The sequence below is a fragment of the Apteryx mantelli genome, chromosome 2 (assembly GCF_036417845.1).
Source record: "Apteryx mantelli isolate bAptMan1 chromosome 2, bAptMan1.hap1, whole genome shotgun sequence".
Lineage (NCBI taxonomy): Eukaryota > Metazoa > Chordata > Aves > Apterygiformes > Apterygidae > Apteryx > Apteryx mantelli.
The window spans coordinates 151,594,219-151,616,485 of NC_089979.1; the positions used below are offsets into that span (position 1 = coordinate 151,594,219).

The window sequence follows — 22,267 nt, forward strand, 5'->3', positions numbered from 1 at the left end:
TCCCAGCAGAAACAAATTAGTTTGCCTCCTCAGTGTTTTTCATTTTCATCTGTTGGAATATGTGCAACCTCAATTACAGAAAAACCCCACACGTGATAAACGACTAATAGAGCACTGCCCTAAAGCAGCCCAATAATCACTAAGCTAAACAGAGCAGTTAATTATTGAGGGCCCAATGCCTTGTCAGATGCCCGGCATTCTATTCAAGGGCCTGGTCACTCTGTAATCAAGCTACAGGAATAGATTCACATTGTGTTATATGCCTTTGCTATTATTGCCCATGCGCATTTAATGAATTCAGCAGTGCACTACATTTGTTTTTGCTTCAAAATAACCACAAGATAATTTAGTTTTGCACGTTAGTTGGCTTCCCCGCTTAAAAAAAGAAGTATTCTTTTCCTACCTTTCATCAATTGATCAAGAAGAAAAATGGGATTACTACAATCAGTTGCCACATGCATTTAATAGTCTTTATCACACATCAGCACACGCAGGATGCAACAACGCTATTCAGCAAAGAATTGTCAATATGCCCATTTGCATTCTCTTTCCTTCACGTTGCCACTTACCTTTCTTTGAAGCTTACAGAACACACACTTCCTGGTAAGGCAGATAGTATAGTTAAGGTTTCAAAGTCATGCCTACTTCACTAAGGGTCTTGCCATTTTAGCTCTGAGTTCTGGTCCTGACCAAGTCTAGAAGGGAATTTTACCAAAAATCAACCAAAACTTCTATCTTAAGTGAGTGGTACCAGACTAATATGGACAACAACAAAGACTTCTTTCAGAAAAAACAATTTATTTGGGATATATTTGTGCCCTGAAAGGATCTATAAACACAGCCTAGTCCCTGCTTCAGTAACTACATTTTGCCGTTGATGGCTCACCTAACTTTCTCTGGACCAAAGACCCATTCCTTCACACACAGCAGCAAATAAAAGAACTAAAGAGAGAAAACTTTTCAGTATTGGAACAAGAAGAAAAAAATAAAATAAAAAATCCAAACATTCAATATGCAGCAGATTATAATACATTATATCAAAGTATTGTGCAAGACCTAAGATTCCCCCCCCCCCCTTTTTGAGTCAGATATAACCTACAGTTCATTTATCAGTGAATTGGAAATATTTTTTATAGAATGATAGACACATACATCCAGGCAGGAGCTTGGGGACTCCTTGTTATCAGTACTGAACCTCCCTGAGAACTAGCTGGTGACACTCCAAGATGGAGGAAACATTTCATTTCTCAAGGGAAGTGGCTTCCACACTCAGAAAACAGGATCACTCAGAAACCTACCTAAAGCAAGAGCTTATAACACTATGTGGAACTCTCAGATGTACCCACGAGCTTGAGGTTGCTGCTTTAGTGACCTGATAAGGCTTTTAATAACTCAGAAAGCCGGACTACAGCATTAAGGGTTTATTCTTTACTTCTGATTGGTGTTGGCAAAAAACTTGGGCATTTCTAAATTAACAGCATATGTTCATCTTAGCCAAAGTATTCTGCATCTGAGCTGCAGCAATATGTCTCAAAGTTTTAAATATCCCACGCATGCTAGATAATGTTTATCTATCCTGAGCCTAAGACTAATTTACATTGAATATTAAGAACTGTAAATCCAGAGGTCATAGTAAATAATTGAGGAGCTATCTACTGAAATAAGTAAATGGACCACAGATACAGGTTCCCTCTTATCCACAGTTCATGAAGCTTGTTAGAAAGCTTTGTAAACAGGTTGCATTGCGGTAGACTTTTGCAGGGGGGCTGTTACTGACAGTTATTACTTCAGAAAATTAGTCATAAATCAGAGAAGGAAGTCAAATTAGAAAGTCACAGTAGCAGGTGCCACAAGTTTCTATGCTCTGAAGAACTTTCAGGTGCCAACTGTCTATCTGGAAGCCATTCAAGGTGATCTAAACAGGCTGTGGTTATAACCAGGAGGTGCTCACCAGGGACCATTCAGGGTTTCCTCTAGCCATAGGTACAGCCTTAAGGGATGTACCTCATTCCAAGGTGGGAGGAGGAGGGAGAAGTACTATCCACAAAACTAAAGCTTCAGATTTTACAATAGGGGTTGCTTACGCTAATGTATACCTGTCCAGGTAGGGAACAGAGTAGAAACCAGATAGATCAAGCATCTCCTGGAATAGATTTGTTGTGCTCATGTCATACAGCAACCTTATTCAAGATATTCTTCTCTCTGCAACACATCAGACTAGGATTTACTTTGAGGAGATGACGCACTAAGCATTTCCCAATATCCTTAGCGCTACACTAGGGCTGGTATTTACCTGTCTAAAAGCTACAAACTGTTCAGCACCTCAGTTCCTTCACTAGGGGATGAAGTAAGCCATCAGGAGACTTAGTTCAGAAGTTTAAGCTCAACCTTTGCCCAACCTACAAGCACAAGGAGACATCCCATAATACCACAGATAAGACTTCAGAAGGCCACCAGTATATTGCATTCACTGTTTTTCTTAAACATAATCAATCCCAAAGCAATCAGTTTCCATATTCTGGTTACTGGAACCATCTGCTTTGCCATTCATGTCATTACTGTCATCACTAAAACCAACTGTGGGAAGTTTTAAAGAAAGCATTTATGGGGGGGGCAAAGAAAGGAAGGGACTTCAGTACAAGCACAGCCTGATATGGTGACTAGGTCTGCTGTGGCACTTTATGAAGGGGAATTAAGGCTAAACCCCCACACATTCCAGAGTGCAGACAAGTCTTCTACTTAAACTCTAACAATCATGAAGATTGATAATACAGTATTTCCAATGGAAAATTGTTCAAGTGTCTTACTTGATTTGTCGTTACTTGTCATTTTGTTTTACTTTTCCATTCCTGAACTTGGAGCCGGGGGGGGGGGGATTTCTAAAGCTCAAGATTTTTAATTATCAAGAGTTTGCAAGCTATTAATAGCAACATATTACAGTCACTGAACATATGCATGTCCTATCCAAAGCCTTCTCTCCAGGGCACTGGCAGTCAATCCTTGCACTGATGGTGAAAAAAAGAAAAAGGAACAGACTATCCAGCATACCTTTCCCTGCACATAGCGGTGTCAAAAAGATGTATCAAAGTTCTTAATCACCTAAAGAACTGGTTGTTGCAGAAGTATAAAGGAAGCTATGACGGGAAGGCACACAAGGATGCTTAACCATTTACCACAGTTCTAAAACCTGAAATTCCTCACAGCACAGTAACACCCATAGTTAAAAACAGAATGATGAGACTTTCAAGTCCATTCACTCAACAGTAATTTTTCCTATTTACTGAGGGAAAAATCCACTATAGAAACAGTCAGAGCAGCATCTCCAATTCAGCTCTACTGAACTTCCAGCAGCTACAAAAAGAAGAAAGAAAAAAAAAGAAAAAAAAAGGCAGCCCACTGGTATGAAATAATACCTAGTCCGTTAAATTTCTCCAAGATAAGATGCAGTACTCAGCTATGCCAAATGTAGAGGAACTGGTGGAACTTGAATCTTTTCTCCCCAGGTAAACACCTTGTACAATAAAGCCAACATCTGCAGGGCACCACACGATAAAGCAATTGCCACCACAGCAGCAACCACATCACAGGCCACACACAAGATCCCAGCATGTCTCTTTTCAGAAGCACTATCTTGACGAAAATCATGGACTGGTCAGCTATTCCATCCCAAAGGTCAAGACACATACTAAATTATTCTTATTTAAACAGACATATAGAACAGCCTAAAAACCACTGTTTATGATTTACAAGCTCAGTTTCAGACAGGCCCTTCCCCCAAATCCTGTATATGCTAGATAATCAGCTAGAAGCAAATCCTTCATTTCCATCAATAATATTCCCCTGACCAGTCCTGAATAGCCTTGAAGGCAAATTAGCATTTCTATGGGCTGAGACCAATTTAGCCAATCTGCCTGTGCCCTTGCAGATTTTCTTTTAGTTTAAAGTTGCTTTTCATTCTGTTGATTAACTTTAAAATGAAGAGTCTCAATTTTTCTAATAATTATCTCTTTTGGAGAAGGGTAGAGGAAGAAAAATCTCTTCATTAAAGGGGAGAAGTTCAATCCAAAATAGAATTTAAGTGACATGCATATATTATATACACTCACGTGCATACACCATAGTGGTCAAAGTTTACGAGTCTTGACAACAAGAAATGCAAGATAAATACGTACATTAACTAACATTTCCAAAAAAAAAAAAAAAAAAAAAAAAAGTGTGTTTAATTTACTCTGACAAGGGCTCATCAGATCCCAGCCTATTCTGGCCTGTGTGTGCACAAGGGATTGCCTTTGAGGTCAAGCTTCTGATAACTACCTCACTTTCATATATGTTTTTACTTAAACTCAGTCCACAAGATGTAGCATCTGCAATACTCTGATACAAAGTTTAATGGGTCTGTAAAGGAGGACAGAAGTAGCCTACAAAAACACTTTAATTATTTTACAGTAAATAACTTCAAAAAAAAAAAAATCAACTAAGGAATTCCATTTTAATCTATGCCATGAACATTATAGCAAGAAACTAATCTATCCAATGGGAGAGTGATTCACAAAGCAATGCCGACTCTGACAGATGGAGCCTGGGAAGATATGTGCCAGCTGCTCTGTTAGCAGCATTTTCTGCCCAACACAGCAAATAGCGTTCATGTTGGCTCTGGACTAAACTACTCCCCTTATTAAAAAACAAAACCCCATATATATTGTTGAAAGCACAATTTTCAGTTCTCCTGCCAAATCCAATAGAGGAGATGTCACAGTAAACATATATGTTGGCACAACACATTGTTAGTATTTCAGTTATAGTCTGTGCACACAACAAAAACAGCATGCAACACCGAACTAAAATGACAGAAGCAGACATGCCCATGTGTCATTTTCACACAAGCCTTGCACACCCAATGAATAGGGCTTCAAAAGACTGCATATGCAGCAAGCCTAACAAATTTGGTCTACTGGGTCTTATTTTCTGTGTTTTACATAATTTAGACAACATAAGCTCCAGGGCAGAAACCATATCTTCCAATTCAGCAAAGTACTGCACATTAGCATTTACAGTTGCTTCAAAATTCTCCTGCCAGCTTGCTTGCAGTGCCTATGATTTGCCTTATGACATTCAGTTGATTACACAAATTTCTTCAGAGCTAACGTAAAGCAACACCTGACTTCGGAGACATCTCCCACTGTTTAAAATACCGACCAATGCCATCCTCATCTTACCAGCCAACAAGTGGAGCCCTTTGCACTTCTCTAGCAATCTTACTTCTTTAACGCTAAGTGAGCCACCCAGCGTTTTAGAGCATATGATTGTTCCAGCAGGCTAGATAACTGATAATAGGGAATTAAAGCACTTGTGTGCCAAGAACTTTGATATCATTTGTTTCCTTATAGACTGTCTCTGGAATATTGATCTTTTGTTTTCTGTTAGTAACGGGGCTTGAAATTAAAATTGTTTTCTGTTTACTTTGCCTACATTCTAACATTACCCATAATTTTTAGCTCATCTAGCGAGGACAGGCTCACTAGTACTTTAAAGAAGAGGAGAATAAGGTAGAGAACCACTCCATCTGCATTTTTTTTTGGGGGGGGGAATAGGAGGAGGGAGAAGCTTTAGCTTTTATTAGTTACAATATCTTCTTTGTAATATAGTGGTAGCAATGCAAAACCTAACTGGAGTGAATAATAAGGACTGGGTGGATTCTCAAGTCATGCAAGCCTTTGAATCGAGACAACTTATAGCATCGGTTTTGGGGCAAAGTTCCCTGGCTCATACTATGTGGGGAAAAAAACAAACACTTTTCGTAATAATGATGACAACAGTTTCTTCTAGGAATTTATTTGCCTCTTCAGTTTACTCTCAAAGAATGGAGCTTGCACACTCAAAAGTTATCATTTGGTTTTGATAAATCAGATTGAAGGAATAAGTCTAGACTATTGCAGTAAATCTGTATCTGAAGACAGGCAACATGCTAAAATTCTATGGCCTTTTATAGGTGACCTTCCAACACTATCTTTCATTCCAGATCCTCATTCTCTCGTCTTCCCCATCCTCCACACAGGCCTGGAAGCATACCAGACAGCATTGAGCAGGCAAGGTTAAAACAACACAATTTGGCATTAAGGATCAAATTACAGTGTCACCTCACTTGACTGTGTTCAGGTATCACGGATTACATTTCAACACTGCTCTGAACCCATACAACAGGGTAGCCTCAACTGCTGGGAGACAGCTATGTACTAAAGGTCAGTATCTGCAAAAGGGTTAATTCAAAAGCAAGCAGGCTCAAAGCTATGCTCTGCACGGCAATGGCTTCCTCCGCATGGAAGAGACATCCCAAACCCCTTAAGCTCCAGCAAGAATCTCAAGGCATTAAAATATAGAGCCAAGAATTATTCAGGCCTTCCAAAGTCCAGCAAATACAGACCGCAAAGATATTCCTAATTCAGGAAGAGTTCCCTTGTTCCAGAAGGAGTCACTATTGACACACAGCCTCCATCACAGAGGCTGCCCAGATTTTACAGTTAAGGCAGTTCCCAAACAGCAAAGTGCTTTGAAAGCAAAGAAGAAAATGGTGATCGTTTGAGTGTCAAATTCTCCTTTCATACTTCGTAAAGCTACGTTTTCAATTCAGGTTTTCTTTGGTTTGAACAAATATCAAATATAGCAGCCATGTACTGTACAGCTAACCATAATTAAAAATTCACTCGTCTTTGTGGCCTACAAATATTTTTTATATATTTAGTTCAAATGCCTAATTATTTTCTTCTTTTCCCCAAATGACCAATTTCTGCTTCTCTTCTTTCTTAAAGAAAGCATGTCTGAAAACCAAGGGATTCAACAAATTTGAGGTTCATAAAAAAAATCCAAACAAAAGAAAATCTTACTCTGAACAGTAACAAGCCCTCTCAAATCTAGAGGTTCTTTACAAGAGAAACACCTCTTGGCTACAATACTATAAAAAAAATGAGGGTCTCCCTGGGATGGAGTTACTGCAGACTGCGTGTAGCTTTGATGATCAATATATTTGCTCCAGCAGGAGACATCCCACAGCCTGTGCAGATCCCACAGCACTGGTGCAACATGCTTAGCCCCAGGACCCAGTGGATCTCCCAGCCTGGTAGTAACTTTCTTCCTCCTGCGAGGCACAGGCACGTGCAGCGCACAGGCTCTACAGGGATCTCGTGGTAATAACGTAATGGTCTGCAATAGGAGGACTGATTGCTTTTACAAGAACTGGCATGTAAGTGAAGAAAATCAACCTAGTTTCTGTTTCTGTCTGGTCACATTAACAGCCGCTAACGCTGCTTAGGCTTTTGCGTGCTCTTGGAGCTGACTGTACACTTTATTATCTGATAGAGCTTGTGAGCACATTACATTCAGCCTCCATTTGAAGAATTATTTTGTATAATGTTAATATTTGAGCCTATGGTTAGTAACAACATTACAAAGAGCTTAAATACAGAAGGTCATCCAAATAGAAGCGAGTAGGAATTTAGCTCCACAAAAAAAAAAAGGCTCAAGAGAATGGGGAAGAAAAGGAGAATGAGAGGAGAGGAGAGCCAATAACATACCATCACTTCTTTTCCCCCCAAAATGCCAACAGGCCAGTAAGTCAACACCTAACGCTAGCAACATACAATACTTGGAGAAACCAAAAGAAGACAGAAAGCAAGTTCTTTGACAGGAAACAAAGTGTCAAGCTCAGGACTAAATGACTTGTGTATATATATATTTTACAAATATATATACACACACACAAAAAAGTGTGTGCATATGTATATATATATTTTTTTCTTTTAAACAAAGCACCACTTGGAGAGAAAGCTGCTGTGCTGCTACTTAGCGCAACAGTAGTTCAAGTGAGGAAAGCTTGCTAGAGATACAGCTGCAATACCTCTGGCAGCTACTATTACAACTAAGTTTTCTAGTCCATTTTGAAGCCTCATTGGTGTTTTGATGCAGCTTGTTCACATGATTTTTAAGACTGCTTCTCCTTCACATGCAGGGGGAAGGGGGAAAGGGTGGTGTTAGGCAGATGCAAGAGGTATAGTCTCATGATGAAACCCAACAATGCTTGCACTTCCATGTGCCCAGATGCATCAAAATAGTCACATCCACGTTACCCCCAGCGCAGCATCCCCCTGCAAGCAATAACTCAACCCCATAACTAGTCTATTTGAGCACTTGTAGCAGGGCCACCAGGACAGCCTGCTACCATCTAGTCTGTAATCAGCTTGACAGATGGGTGGCCTTATTACAGCCACAGAGGAGCTCTGCTCAGAGAAGCTGTCCTTTCACAAGGGGAACACGCCAGCCTCCGCTGTACATCCACCCTTGCCTGCAATGCTGCCTCTCTGCACATCTGTGCCCTCTAGAGAAAGCTGGGCACCTTGCTAGAGTGCAAGGGAGGCCAAGGGAGGACAGAGCCATGGAGCTGCATATGGGGCAGGGCATCCTGGCAGAGCCAACTGCTTCAAACTTGTGATGGCCTCTCCCCATTGCAAGAGAGGCAGAGGAAGGAAACCGGGCAAATTATGTGCCAATTAAATCCACTGACAGGGTTTAGCTACCAGAGATAAGATTCTTACTAAGATGTGAGCAGATGCAAACAAGGCTGGGACTGGAACAGTTACATTTTAGAAGCTTCATTTGAAACTGGTTAATTTAAAATAGCAAAAAGTGGCTGAGTCCATAGCAAAAAAATTTATACCCTAAGAACGCGCTCTCAATTTCACCAAAGAACATACAGTATTTATATGCTAATGAATCCTTCATAAATAGAGGGATGAAAGAGAGAAAGCTTCTTATCAAATACAGTGAAAACACTGAAGACATATCCAAAGCAAAGCTGGAAACTGGTCTTTTACCACCTCCTCTCCTAACTAGCTCTCATAAGAGAAAGCACGCTTTCCGACTTCTCACCCTTGTCATCTTTGAAAGGAAAGAAAAAACTTTTCTGTTCTAAGCAACTACAGAAATTCATTTTCCTAATCGCCAAAGAAGGATTTTCTTATCATCATGAACAGCCACATTTTCCGCATCCATTATCTGTAATGATGATGTATTTTCCCTGTCTCAACTTCTGCAGTTGTTAGTTTGCATTTAGTCACTTTCTGAGGATGTAAGAAGGTAAATGAGTATCTTCTGCTCATTATTTATATTCTCTATTTGCATAACTCCTTCACAACTGCTCCATTAAACACCTCTTCTCCTCCGAGGCCAATTTTAAAAGGCCTCCTGCTTTCTGACACTGACAGGCATGACTCACAGTATTCCCTGCATTCATTTCCCCAGGCCTAGTGGGATATTATACAGCCAGTAAGTACTGTACCCACTTCAGTTCATACTCCCCCACTCCCAGTGGTGCTGCCGTAACCCCTAGCAGCAAGCTGGAAAAAAGTAAAGCTACTTCTCTAGCATTCAGCTGTAGACAGCATGCAAAAATTAATAGTATTTGCTCTTATTGCTGTCCTTCTGCTACCACATCACAGAGAGCATGACAGAGTAGCTGAGCAGGGACACAAAGAGAAGGAAGGTTACAAACTCTGCTGGGGGCAAACTGACTGGAGAAGAGGCTTTGCAGAAAAGGCAAAAAGAAAAGGATCCTAGCGGTCCTGTTAGACAAGCTGACCGTGAGCCAGCAGCGTGCCTTAGCAGCAAAGAAGGCCAACAGCCTCCTAGGCTGCATTAGGCAGAGTGTTGCCAGCAAGTCCAGAGAGGGGATCCTTCCCCTCTGCTCAGCACTGGTGAGAGACATCTGGAGTGCTGGATCCAGTCCTGGGCTCCCCAGTACAAGACAGACTTTGCTGGAGCAAGTCTAGCAAAGTGTCACAAAGATGATTACAGACTCTTCTTGGTGGTGCCCAGTGACAGGACAAGAGACAATGGCCACAAATTGCAATACAGGAAAGCTTAAGGGTTTTAACTGTAAGAGTGATCCAACACTGAACAAAGTTGCAGAGTCTCCATCCTTAGAGATGCTCAAAACCTGACTGGATACTGTTCAGAGCAACCTAATCTAGGTGATCCTGCATTTAGTAGGGACTGGACTAGATGATCTCTAAAGGTGTCTTCCAACCTCAGTGATTCCGTGAGCTCTCCCCCATCTTCCAGTGCCTTTAATCCTAACAGCAATTTACAAGATTTTCAAGACCCCCAACCTGCTTTTCAAACCATACACCACACCAATGTCTTTTTATGTCAGCAAGGCAGTAAGTTATTCAACATAGATTTTTCCTTATTAAATCTTAAGCCCTTCTCATGCCCGAGGAAGGAGCTTGAATCCCCCGTACCTTTCACATTCAGGACCAAACCCAACTTTTCACTCCTCAGCTGAGTATCTCACACAGAGCCATATTAAAAGTTAGCAGCAACTTTTCTACTTTGCTCAGCCCTTTAGGTACCATATACCTGCATACACTTGGCTCCCCTCCCCAGTAATCAAGTCTCTTTCATAATTACAACAAATGCCTCTCGGTCTCTGAACACTAAATATTAATCACACAAAACTGACAATTGCCAGGAGCAGATTTTATAGCTCTTGTTCATGGACAGTAGGTTTCAGAAGGAGTTTGTGCTAGAAAGCTTTCCACTGATTGTTATTCTTCTCCACCAGTTTAAAGGACAGACTGCCAAAGAGGAATGAAATACACATCTAGAAATGACACAGACACTATTCAAGCGACATAAGACATCTCACTTTGTAAGAAGCATTGTATGATCCCAAGCTTCAACTACATCTATAGCAACAACAATTTTCTCCAACTTTCGAGTGCAAAGACATCTTAGAAATTAGACATAAAGAATCTGTTGCCATTTAAGACAACATGTACTTGTAATGCCCCCAGACAAGTCTCGAGGCTACTACAGCAACCAGATCATTTCAGTGCTGAGAGAACATACAGTACGCTGCAGCAGGAAACACACCCACGGTATCTGAAGAGAGCCTTTTGGAGCCAAACACTTCCAAACCAGACACATTTTATCTAACGCAACTCTAACCCAGGAGTTTGCACCACAGAAAGAATGGCTCCTTCCAGAGATTTAGAAATCTTGCAAGCCAGCCAGCAAATCAAAAGCCAAACAATCCCCAGACAGTCTCCAAGGATCTTGCCAACGTAAGTGCATTGATCCATCATGGCCCTGGAGGTCCCACTGTATAAAAAAGTCCTTCAGGATTAAGCCCAACCCCGTTTTGTCAATACATACCTACTAACACATGGGTACAGAACACCATTTCCCCTGACAGCACCACCTTTCCCCCACTGTTAAGAGATCCAAAGCCCTCCAAGTAAAGAATCTTTATTAAGCTTTGACCATCCATTGGCCTCACACTAACAAAAGGATCATCTTCCTAAACAAGGCAGATTTCTCATAAAGGAGAAGCCTGACTGCATACATTTGAGAGGCCTCTTAAGAGGTTTACTAGCAAAGAGAATCATGCACATCTCATTGCACACAGCATCCCCCTAGCTGTCTTCTGTTTCCTCTGTACCCTACTCATCACCACATCCCTAGGTGGTTACAGCCCACTTCATAGCCAAGGCCTTGGTCTCAACTCTGTGCTGTTAAAGATAACCTGAAAAATAAATGTATATCAGTGTCTTTAGTAGCAGCTGGTTTATGTGATGAGCTATTATTCAAACCCATGGTACTAGAAGCTGTTTGTCTGAAAGACATCATGAAAAAATAGCTGCATACTTTAAAATGCAACACAGTAAAATATGCAGTTAAATAACAGAGATTAATTAAAAGAAGTAGGCAAGGGAAAAGAGGTTTTCAGATGAGATCTGAAATGAGACTGAAAGTCAACGAGGCGGGTAAAGAGAGGAAGCCTGTTTTAGAGGCAGAAGCTGTGATGAGAACACTCTTGCATTAATGGCAGCAAAAGAGAAGGTCCACAGCATTTGGTGGCAGTAGAACAGCAAATAAGACAACAGGTCTAGGAGATGGCCTGCAGCAAGCAGACAGGAGGCTTCAGCAAGAAGAGGAAAACTGGCAATTTCACATTGAGATCACAGACTAGGAGAAGCACCTGGAAACAGAGAAGTGTTGTCATTTGTTGTATGCATGTGAAAAGACAAGTCAGGGCATGGCATTATACAACTACTCAGACATCACTGCATTAGTCAGATGAAACTGCCTGGACACTCTGTTCTTGTCTATTTGTTTTACCCAGATATTTTCTTATCTTGCACTCCAGAAAATACAAAGTTCCTGCTTGGAGACTACAGTTCAAGTATAAAGTCCAAGAAGATGCTCAGCTGACAATGACTGTAGCAGGACAAATATCAGTTGCCAGATTCACTGACCCCATGATACAAAAAGGAGATCAGAGGATGAAAATGAAGATATGCAACTGGTGAAAGATTAGCTGGGAAAAAACAAACAAACAAACAAACAAAAAAAACCCCAAACTGCACTTGCCTGATAACGTATAGCTTGGAAGAAATGTTATCTTGTGAAACAGTGGCGTGAAAGTAGCCAGAAGAGTGTGCACCTCAATTTTCTTCCAAGGATATCAAAAAATTGTTATGACGTAAGTAGACAACAAGCCATTTTTTATTGGAAATATTTATAATATTAAGACCACCCAAAAAGAACATTACAGTCAACTCTGAGGATGTCAAATCAGCATTTGTTCAGTAAGCTTCTCCTGTCCAAGTATGTAGAGGCCTCCCTGCTTTCTTAACCAAAGTAATAGGACACAATATTTTACTGTGATCTGTCTTTGAGGTTTAAAATAAAATTAGGAAAAAAAGATATGGATTCTCTTCTCCATGAGTTCTTTACCTGTTCATCACTATAGTATCAGAGCCTCCTATAATAGCACATGAAGCAACACATTTGCTCTTCTGCTGAGGAAAGAGTATATATACTTGATTGTTGGGGGGGGGGGGTGGAGAGGGAGGAAGGAAGAGGGAGGGAAGAGACTTTCACAAATATAAGTGCTATGTTAACGTAAGAGGTAGGTTAACACAAAATCAACATACTCTGCATGCAAAAAGAAAGTATAAAGTGAGCAGTAGCTCTTCATTATTGGAGAAAAAATTTCATCCTGGCCCCAAGAAAGCTGTATCTTAGTGCAAGAGATACAACCTTTACTGTTCTTAGAGAATGTTCCACCATGCCAGAAAATGCAAGATGGCACCTACCTTCTGTAACAGTTATAAAGTGACTTTATTGCAGGAGAGGCCCAAACTGCAAAAGGTTTTGATTTTCAGATCCCATGTCAGTCTGCCAAATCATCTGGTCTGGATTCTCAGACAAGAATGTTATTAAAAAATAAAGTCCTCTTGTAAACAGTCAACCTTTTTCAGAGTAAAACTAATTTGCTTTGGCAGATTAGCCACCAGATAGTTGTTACTGGCTACCAATTTCATCTCATGTTCATACACACTGTTGAATTTTACAAGTTGTATACTGAAATGCTGTGGTCACATTTTGTTTCAAGTTGAAACTATCTTGCAGGGTTTTTTCACCCCTTTCTAAACTATCTGCATCATAGTAACAAATCTACACTCTGCCAGGAAGTATTCTTACGTGGTTCCTGTTAACAGTATTAAGGACTTTCATAAGCAAGGAGCAATGTTATTTGAATAATAACAGACAGAGGTGGCCTTTACACTCTTATTAACCTGGGGGAGAAAAAAAGTACACACTGCTAATACCAAGAGGGGAGGTTTAGAGCTCTGCTTTCATTTGCTGTATGATAAATGGATTCCTCAAAGAGCCCAACTGTTTTAAGTGCCATATCTTTTATTTCACTGTCCAGCACTAAGCAGACAAAATATTTGACTAAGCCCCTAAAGCACAGTCAGAAGGGCATGCTGACAGGCATGAAGGGTGAAGGAAAGTTACCTGCGGACACCCTCTTGCTTACAGAGCTCTAATCGGGAGCACTTCGCGACCTGTTCTCCACAGCTCAGAGGCCTGGGCCTCCAGGGGCCCTGTGCAAGTTTTGAGCTGCAAGGGGGGGGGGGGGGGGGGGGGGGCTGCAATCCACACGAGACCGGTACCGAGTCTGCCTGCAGCAGCCGCCTCACCAACAGGGTCAGGAAAAGAAGCAGCGCAATGAGGCACTACATTTACTCTTACAAATTCAGCAGTTACTTCCCTTTATCTAGGGGTGGAGGGAAAGGGAGGATCTTTGTGAGCAAGCCCACCCATCTCTGTCCCTGGTGCTCAGACTGGCGGGGAGCGGATGGGAAATTAAGTCAGAGGAATACCGTCCTCAGTAACACAAATACTAAGAGGAGCAGGAATGCTGCATTTCGTAGTCGACCTGCTTGGGTAATTTTGAACAAGCTTCAACATTGAGTAACTGGGGACCCACAAGTCATTTCCAACTTGGTAACAACAAATAAAAACCACACCATGATCCCTTTGACTAGAAGTTACTAAGGACTGAACATAGGCCCAGAGAAAGAAAGATACCCTTTCACCCCTCAAGGATGCCTTACTACATCAGAACTGACACTTGCCCACGCAGCTACTACCCTGCTGGTCTGCAGATAAACAAGATTTCAGCCACCAGAACTATCAAACACAGATGGCTTTCATGAAGGAGAAAGAAGAAAGAGTTGCATCTTCTAATGCCTCTGCCTGGACGGTGATACCCATGAGCATGTTAAGAGAGACAGTATTGGGAGCATTATATAACTCCAGAAGTTTACAGAACAAGCTGAAAAGTAGCATTTAAAGGTTCTATGAGAACAGATATATAAAGCCTTTAAAAAGTAATTGGTACTAAGGAGTTTAATGATAGTTTCAGATGCACGTTTTCCCATGGGATTCACTCCACTGTCTCTCCATATTTTGAGAAAATGCAGTCATTGCTATGCCATAGTACAACAGAGGCAATTTGGAAAAAAAAAAGGGGGGGGGGTTAGAAGCCCAAAACAATTAGGTTCTGTTCCCAAATCTGACAGCACGTCCCTGTATGACCTTTCACTGGTCAGTTATAAACTCCATGCCTCCATTTACATGTCTGTAAAATGAAGACAGTTCAACATACTAAACAAAGATGTTGGGAAGCAGCAAAAGTTTTTTTGTTTTGGGGTTTGTTTTTTTGTTGTTAAACTTAGGTTGGTAGCACAGATACCAACAGCAACTCAGCCCTCAGAGGTGCAATGCTTCCTATTTGTTCACAGCCTGCTCTTATTACAGTGTGATCCACTTATGAGCCATCCTAAAGGTCTATTTTCTCCCCTTACTGCAAAAGTTGCTCACTGCAACAAGCTCTCCTAGATTTGGAAGGAGCGAAGCATTAGACACAGTTCCCTCTTACGCATGTCCCCCTCTCTTCCTCCCAGCAATTCCAAATGCCGGGCCCAGCGAGCGCAGCAAAGAGCAAGGATCATGCTTTAATATACATTGACAACAATCTTCATTCCAATACACTTGCAAAAGGAAGGGAGCGGCAACACTTCTTCTGTGGAAGAAGCAGCATCCACCTGTAATGGCTTAATGCAATCCACTCTGCCTCTTCCAATTATAGTAGCACAGTGCCGACAATCATCTGCTGAAGTACTAATGGGAAACGGAGCTGCAAAAACAGCTGACATCTTGCTAGCTTCTTAAACTGAATGCACAAAAATCCAATGAAACATTTCAGATTTGGACACTGAACTGCCATACTTTGAGATACCTTTCCTGTATGCCCAGTGTAATCAGTTGCCAACTCATGGAAGTTGTACTATTGTCTTATTGCTGCTTTAGAGCTAAATATTTGGCTATATTTTCCAAAACACAGACAACTCACTGGCACAAAAGAAATACAAGTCCAAGCCATCAACTGGATCTGAAATAACTTTTTTTTTTTTTTTTTTTTAAATACAGAACAACCAATGCCTTTCATACTGATGACAAATGTTTGGTTAACCTACCTTAAAAAAAGAACAATGTTTAAAGTATAAGCTAATGCCTTCCCTTAATAAATGCAAAGAGTATGATTTAAACCTATGAAGGATAGTGGACAGTACATCCACATTTTCTCTCTTTGCTTTTAGTTCTCTAATTTTATATCACCAAAGTTATATTTTGGTGTTATGGAAAGTGGACTAGTTTAATTTGCTTTATTTGGAACATTTTACAGAAAAAGCACTGAAATTAAAAATTCACTATATTTACTCTCACAATACAAACTAATTAATCTATGAACATAAAAGCATGCAAGTTCTCACAGCACATAAAAGACTTATATTAGTGACACTTTAAGTAGTTTATCCTTTTAAAGCAGGTCATTTCCTGAATTAGACATTCTGAGTGAACTTCTTTGTACTGAACTAAGCTGAGCCACGTTCCATACTTCAGGCAAATAAGTTGAGTGTCGCATCAGTTACCAACATTCTAGAAAAAAGAAGCAAAAAATTATTTTCTTTTCAATATGTACTATCTACCGTATGGGGAGCAAGGAATATCTGAACTATCAAAGGGAAAGGATTCCTCTATCAGTACTGGAAAATCACAACAGGACTTGTGAAACTTATATGCAGCATTCCCTCCAGCACCACACATGCATTTTCCCCACCAACTGGAAAGACACCTTCAATTTCCTGTAATAGTGGTCAAACTGAAATCTGTCCCCACTTTTGTCCATTTTATTCAGAACAGCTTGTTTAGTTGACTGTTCAGTTTCCACATACCAATTGGAAGCTACAGGAGGAAATAACACAACTACAGCAATCACAAATTTAAGCAATGCAGTGCTTACTTCCTTAAAATGTCTTTGACTCAATTTATTTTCCCAAACTGCTAACTCTACCCACTAGAGACCATCAAGATCATAATTTACACAAATGATTTGTATTCCAAGTTACTCATTTATAGTTTCTCACAGTCACATTAAAATCATATTTGAGCTTAAAAAAAAATTATTAATGAATCTTCCCAAGTGGTCTAGATGGAAAGAATTGATGCAAACTACGCATCTGTATATGCATAAACAAGACTATAGGAGATGGCCAATTTAAATAGTAGAGGAGAGCTGTAAGTAGTGTTTTATAGAAGAGGCATCTCTGTGCTGTGCCAGGCAACAAAAGTTGTTCAGAAGGAAGTCATCAGCACAGTAACACTGGACACACTGGTTTCCTGTGTCACTTTTAACTCTTCATAAGCTTATTGTAAACAAATTTATTAAAAACTACAATTAACTCAGTTCAGCCTGGAAAGTGACTGGTGAACCTCTCTAAAAGTTGCTATTTTCAACTGAAGAGTCATAAATAGAACTGTGAATATTGTAACTCTGCATGTTATTTCTGTACTACCGCCGACAAAGTTTTCCTAGAGTTTGGGATACTGATGATAATGCAGTATCTCAGAAATTCCTCACCAGTATCTTCAGTTTTATGCTCTAGCTTTTCAGATATCCTTTCACCGTTCCACACTCCCCAAAAGGAGTAGCCACAGATTTTATTTGTGGACAAGAGGATCTGGGGAAAGGCATAAGGCACTGGAACTTACATTCGTACTGAACCTATGAAAAAGTTCCTTTCATTTCTATTAGAAGACAGTTCCACCTCTCGTCTTCCCACTGATCCATATCATTATAAAAGCAGCCTATTTACAAGCAAATGTCTACATCACTAAGACAGCAGAGTCATACCAATATTCTAAAGACTGCGAAAAAAAAAAAAAGAAAGAAAAATGTAAGTTCTCTGTGTTAAAAAAAACAACACACTTATTTCCAGAAAGAAAACCACACCGCCAGCTAAAGATTCAAGGTCTGAAATCCGCTTTTCAAAACTGTTAAGAGAGTTTAAGTCTCTGATCTAAAAAACAGTAAGAATAATTTTCTACCCACTTGTCACTTAAGCTTCTATCCAGAAACATAACATTTTAAACCTAGTTGCAAATTAAGTATAGTAATGTAGTTATTTATACATTTTTTTTCCTTCTAGTCAAAGCCTAAATCCCCATGAACAGCATCACAACTTCCTTTTATTACTGTATCTGTACTTGGTTTTCCTTCTCTTTTTTTCTGTCTCCTTCTGTCCCCCCTCCCCCTAAAACTGCCACCATACTGTAATTTCCTTTTAGCACTGCAGATCGAAAAGAAAAGAAAAGAAAAGAAAAGAAAAGAAAAGAAAAGAAAAGAAAATAACCCCACCTTATTTGCTCTGCTTCTCCTGGATTCTTTTCCCTTCCTATCAGATAAACCTTCTTGATAACTATGGTCTGGAGGGCAAATTGTGTTACTGCCTGGAATTCTAATTTATTCACCATTTGCCCTAGCAAGAAACTGCTTCCCACTTTCCCAAGAACACCAATTTCCAGCTTGAAAGCTTCAAATGCTCTTCTGTCATCTTTCGTGAACACTTTAGTAAAAGGATGCTTACTGTCAATAGATTACGTACACCATTAGGGAGCTAAGCTCCACAGAGATGGTTTGGGGGTTTTGGTTTTTTGGTTTTTTTTGTGGGGGGGGAGATTGTTGAGGGTTTTTTTGGAGGAATCCATAGAGACACTGAAGACAAATTTTCTTGGAAAAGCTGGAAAGACTCTGAACTTTACCAGAATTACTCCCAGCAGCTGAAGTAAAATCAGAGAAAGTGATAGAGAGGAGAGGAGAGGAGGGAAAAAAAAAAAGTTCCATATCTTTTCAGATACAAAAATATAGATATGGTTTGAATACAGTAATACCTTTTTTGGGGGGGGGGGAGAAACAAAAAAGCTTAGTATTCATATGAAAAGGAATTACATTTTTGTTAAAGTGAACAAAGAATTTTTAAAAACTGTAATATCAAGAGTTTTGAGTAAATGAGTGCTATTACAATTATAATAAATTGTTAATACCTGCACACAGAATAGTGAAACCTGTTCCATCTCGATGTCACAATGCAGAGGAGGTGGCGGTACAGAATAACAGTTTTTGTACTAAGGAGCACACAGTCTTTCCCATATGAAGAAAGAAAACTATCCAGACTCAAAGCTATCCGAAGAGGCCAGTTTGAGTCAGCTAAACACTGTAAGATAGCTCAGAAGCATCCTATGCATCATAAATTTTAACACTAACTCAACATATAGGTTCTCCATTCTGCCCCCCCCTTTTTTTTTAAATGGTCCCTGATGCATTGACTATTAGTTACCAGCTCAGTCATATTAAATACAAACAGTTTGTTTTGTGTTGGCTAAGCCTCTTCCTCTTTCCTGCCTTCCCTTCCTGTACCACACACTCTCCCAATCCTCATAACCCAGAATCCTGTGCCATATAGCCTAATCCTGCAGTGGCACCACCACAGGCACCGGAAGTATAATCTTGTTCATAGGCCAACTGGAGAGCAGATGGCTTTGCACAAAGTGCTGATTAAAAAAAACAAAAACAAACAAAAAAACCACACACTCACCAGACATTCAAAAAAATTAGTTTTCTTGATACATTTGCCGTGAAAATACACTTGATACATTTGAGGTGAAAATGAGCTAGGGGAAGGAAAAAAAAAAAAAACCCAAAAGCTTCCTCACAAACAACCAGATAAGAACTAGCTTAATGTTTTTTGCTTACTTGTAAAAGAAAAAGTAAGTTTCTAGGGCCCTGAAGAAAATGTGACTGAAGAGTCTCTGTAACTTTCTGACACAGGAGAAAAAGTCAGGAGACAGGTCAAAACTTGTGCTGTGATTACCATAGTCATGTATTTGTCATATTTCCCATGAGTAAAACCAAATGAACCTCACCTCTTAGAAGTGTTTATATCAGCAGCTTTCTTCGGGTGGAGCAAACAAGTCGGAAGAGTAAATACACATTAACTCTTATTGCCTCACATACCAAAAATAAAAAAAGTCTTAAAAATATGGCTTTTTAGTGCAGCTTCAATCCAAATATCAACATTAGGTCACGTTTAAAAAAAGAAAAAAAAAACAGATTTCTGTACAACTTATTACAGCTAGTTTTCAAGTTTGCTGCTCCATTATTAAAAATAGTAAGCTTACCAGCAACAATGGATGCCAAACATTTTAATAACATGTATTAACTACTCATTACAGGTAGTCTAGTATTACATTCAACAAGTTAACCTTACAAGCTGTCTAGTAAGTGAAAAAGTAAAGTTTAACTGCTTTTTCATTTTCTTCTGGAAGAAAAAAAAAAAGAATGTTTAATTTGAGCATCTCTTGGTGGCTCTGCATCCACATCAGCATGGCTACATACACAGATTTACATCCCGACTTAGGTGCTGCAAAGCCAAGCCCTCAAAAAATAAAATAAAATAAATCAAAGTGCACTTAAAGTAGCTTCACAAAAATACTTAAGGCAAGGCCAAGAAGCACTGGCAGACTACGGGGAAAAAAAAATCCACGCTGACTGGTGTAGACAAGTTACAACCAATGGAGTCTCCTCCAGCAACAGACACCCTGTCTAAAATTATTGTTACAGGATGCCTGAATTAGGGAGCCTCCAAGAGGCACCGATTGCCATTTTGAAGCACCACATCGTGCTCGCGCACCAGTGCCTGCATACGTGCGGCGCCTGCTCCCGCGAACCGCTCCTCTGAGCGGCTCCGACCCGCAGCGCAGCGCGCCGGGGAAGCGGCGCCCGGGGCCGCGGCGAGCGCTCCGCGCCCGGGCTCCGCTGCGGGGCTTCCAGGGCGAGCCGCGCCGCGCGCGCCGCCCCCGCGCGCCCCAGGTGCGAAACCCGCGCGCCGCCGCTCCACGTGAGGCGCGGCGCTGCCCGCCCCACCAACCGCCACCAGCCGCCGCGGCACGGGCCGCCCCCGGGGGAGCCGCGCCGCCGCGGCTGAGGGGGGAAACCCGAGACACCGGCCGGCTCCGACCCGGCCACGCGGGGCGGCTCACGGCCCCGCTCACCGCCCCCCCGCCCCAGCCACCCGGGAAGGTCTCCGGGATGTGACTCATAATGAATAAATACAAAAAAAAAAAAAAAAAAAAAAGACACACCCTCTGAGCCGGACTGACATAATACCCCCCCTCCCTTCCCTTCCCTTCCCCTCCCCTCCGGAGCGGAGGGGAGGAAAACCCAGTCATTTAGCGAGAAAAGTTAAAAGAAAAAGCAAATCCGGGGGAACGGCGGAGGGGCGGGGGCGGGCAGGGAGCCGCGGCGGGGGCAGCCGGGCGCCGCGATGCCCCCGAGGCGGCTCCGGCTCCAGCCCCGGCCCCCGCCGCCGCCCGCACCAGAGAGCCTCGCCTCGCCTCCTCGCCCTGCCGCCAGCCTCCGCGCCCCGGAGCGCCGCACGGGCGCTGCCCCCGCCGCCCCTCACCTGGATGTAGTTGTTTTCGCAGTAGTCGGCGACCCGAGTGAGGTTCTGGTAGCTCTCGAGTAGAGCCCGCTTGCCAGAAGGGATTTCCTCCTCTAGTAACATCTGCAACTCTGCCATTTTCCACCCCTCCGCATCGCTTCCTCTTGCATTAAAGAGACAGCGACAGCTCCGAACTCGCAGCCCGCCTGGTATTGTGGGATTCCTCCCCGCCTCGCTTTCGTGAGCTCTCGCTTTCTCCACCCACCCTTCCCCCTCGAGGAGAGGAGGGGAAAAAAAAGGAAAAAGCGCTTTGCAGGGGGACCTGGGAACCGTAGGCGCCGCCGCCCCGGGCAGGGCGCCTGCGCGGCGGGGCGGCCGCTGCCCATGGCCGCCGCCCGCCGTCGCTGCGGGGACATGGCGTGGCTGGGCGCCGCCGCCCGCTCTCGGCGGAGGGAGGCGGAGAGGGGCCGCCGGCCGCGGGAGGCGCGGGCGGGAAGGGAAGGGAAGGGAAGGAAAGGGAAGGGAGCAGCGCCGGCCTCCGGCCGAGCTGAGGCGAGGAGTCGCAGCGGCGGAGACCCCGGGCGAGGGCCCGGAGTCGGTCGCGACATGTATCGCCGGCCGCGCAGCGCCGCCCCCGCCATTGGCCTCGGAGCCCTTTTCCAGGGCCTCCTTTCCCGCTGCGCCTTTTCCCCCTCCCCAAACGCGGGCCCGCCAGTGCTGCCCTCGCGAGCTCCGGGAGCGGCCGCGGCGGGGTGGGGAGCGCTGCGCCGCTGCCCCGTGTCCGCCTCGCAGCAGGGCAGGAGCAGCGTGACACAAATGGTAGCAGAAACTGGTGCGGCAGCAGAGCATCACCATTAGAGGTAACTAGTCCAGTGGGAAGTCTGTTCACAGGTGGTTCTCCCATGGAGAGGGAAAAATATTAAATCTAGGCTGTGTAGATTTTTTGTAAAGGCCTGTCCAGAAGTGACAATTCACAGTTAGCACTTATCTAGTTTTCATATCAAAAGAAGAACTTCACTGTTTAACTGAGATGAATACATTATTTGTGGCACTCTCTTGCCTTAGTTGTTAATCATTGT

The 22,267-nt window shown here is 42.3% G+C and overlaps 1 protein-coding gene across 9 annotated transcripts in view; it reads right to left on the reverse strand.

Moving 5' to 3' along the window:
• ABI1 (abl interactor 1) overlaps nt 1-21,457 on the reverse strand; it is a 92,119-nt gene extending 70,662 nt beyond the window's left edge. For 6 of the 9 annotated variants that reach the window (XM_067291817.1, XM_067291814.1, XM_067291819.1 and 3 more), the window contains exon 1: nt 21,210-21,413. In XM_067291817.1, the coding sequence (XP_067147918.1) occupies nt 21,210-21,326 (117 nt within the window). In that variant the 5' untranslated portion in view covers nt 21,327-21,413. Of the gene's footprint in view, nt 1-21,209 lie in introns of all 9 variants that reach the window. The other 3 variants (XM_067291823.1, XM_067291820.1, XM_067291822.1) reach the window with 2 other exon arrangements.
• Nucleotides 21,458-22,267: the final 810 nt, after the last annotated feature.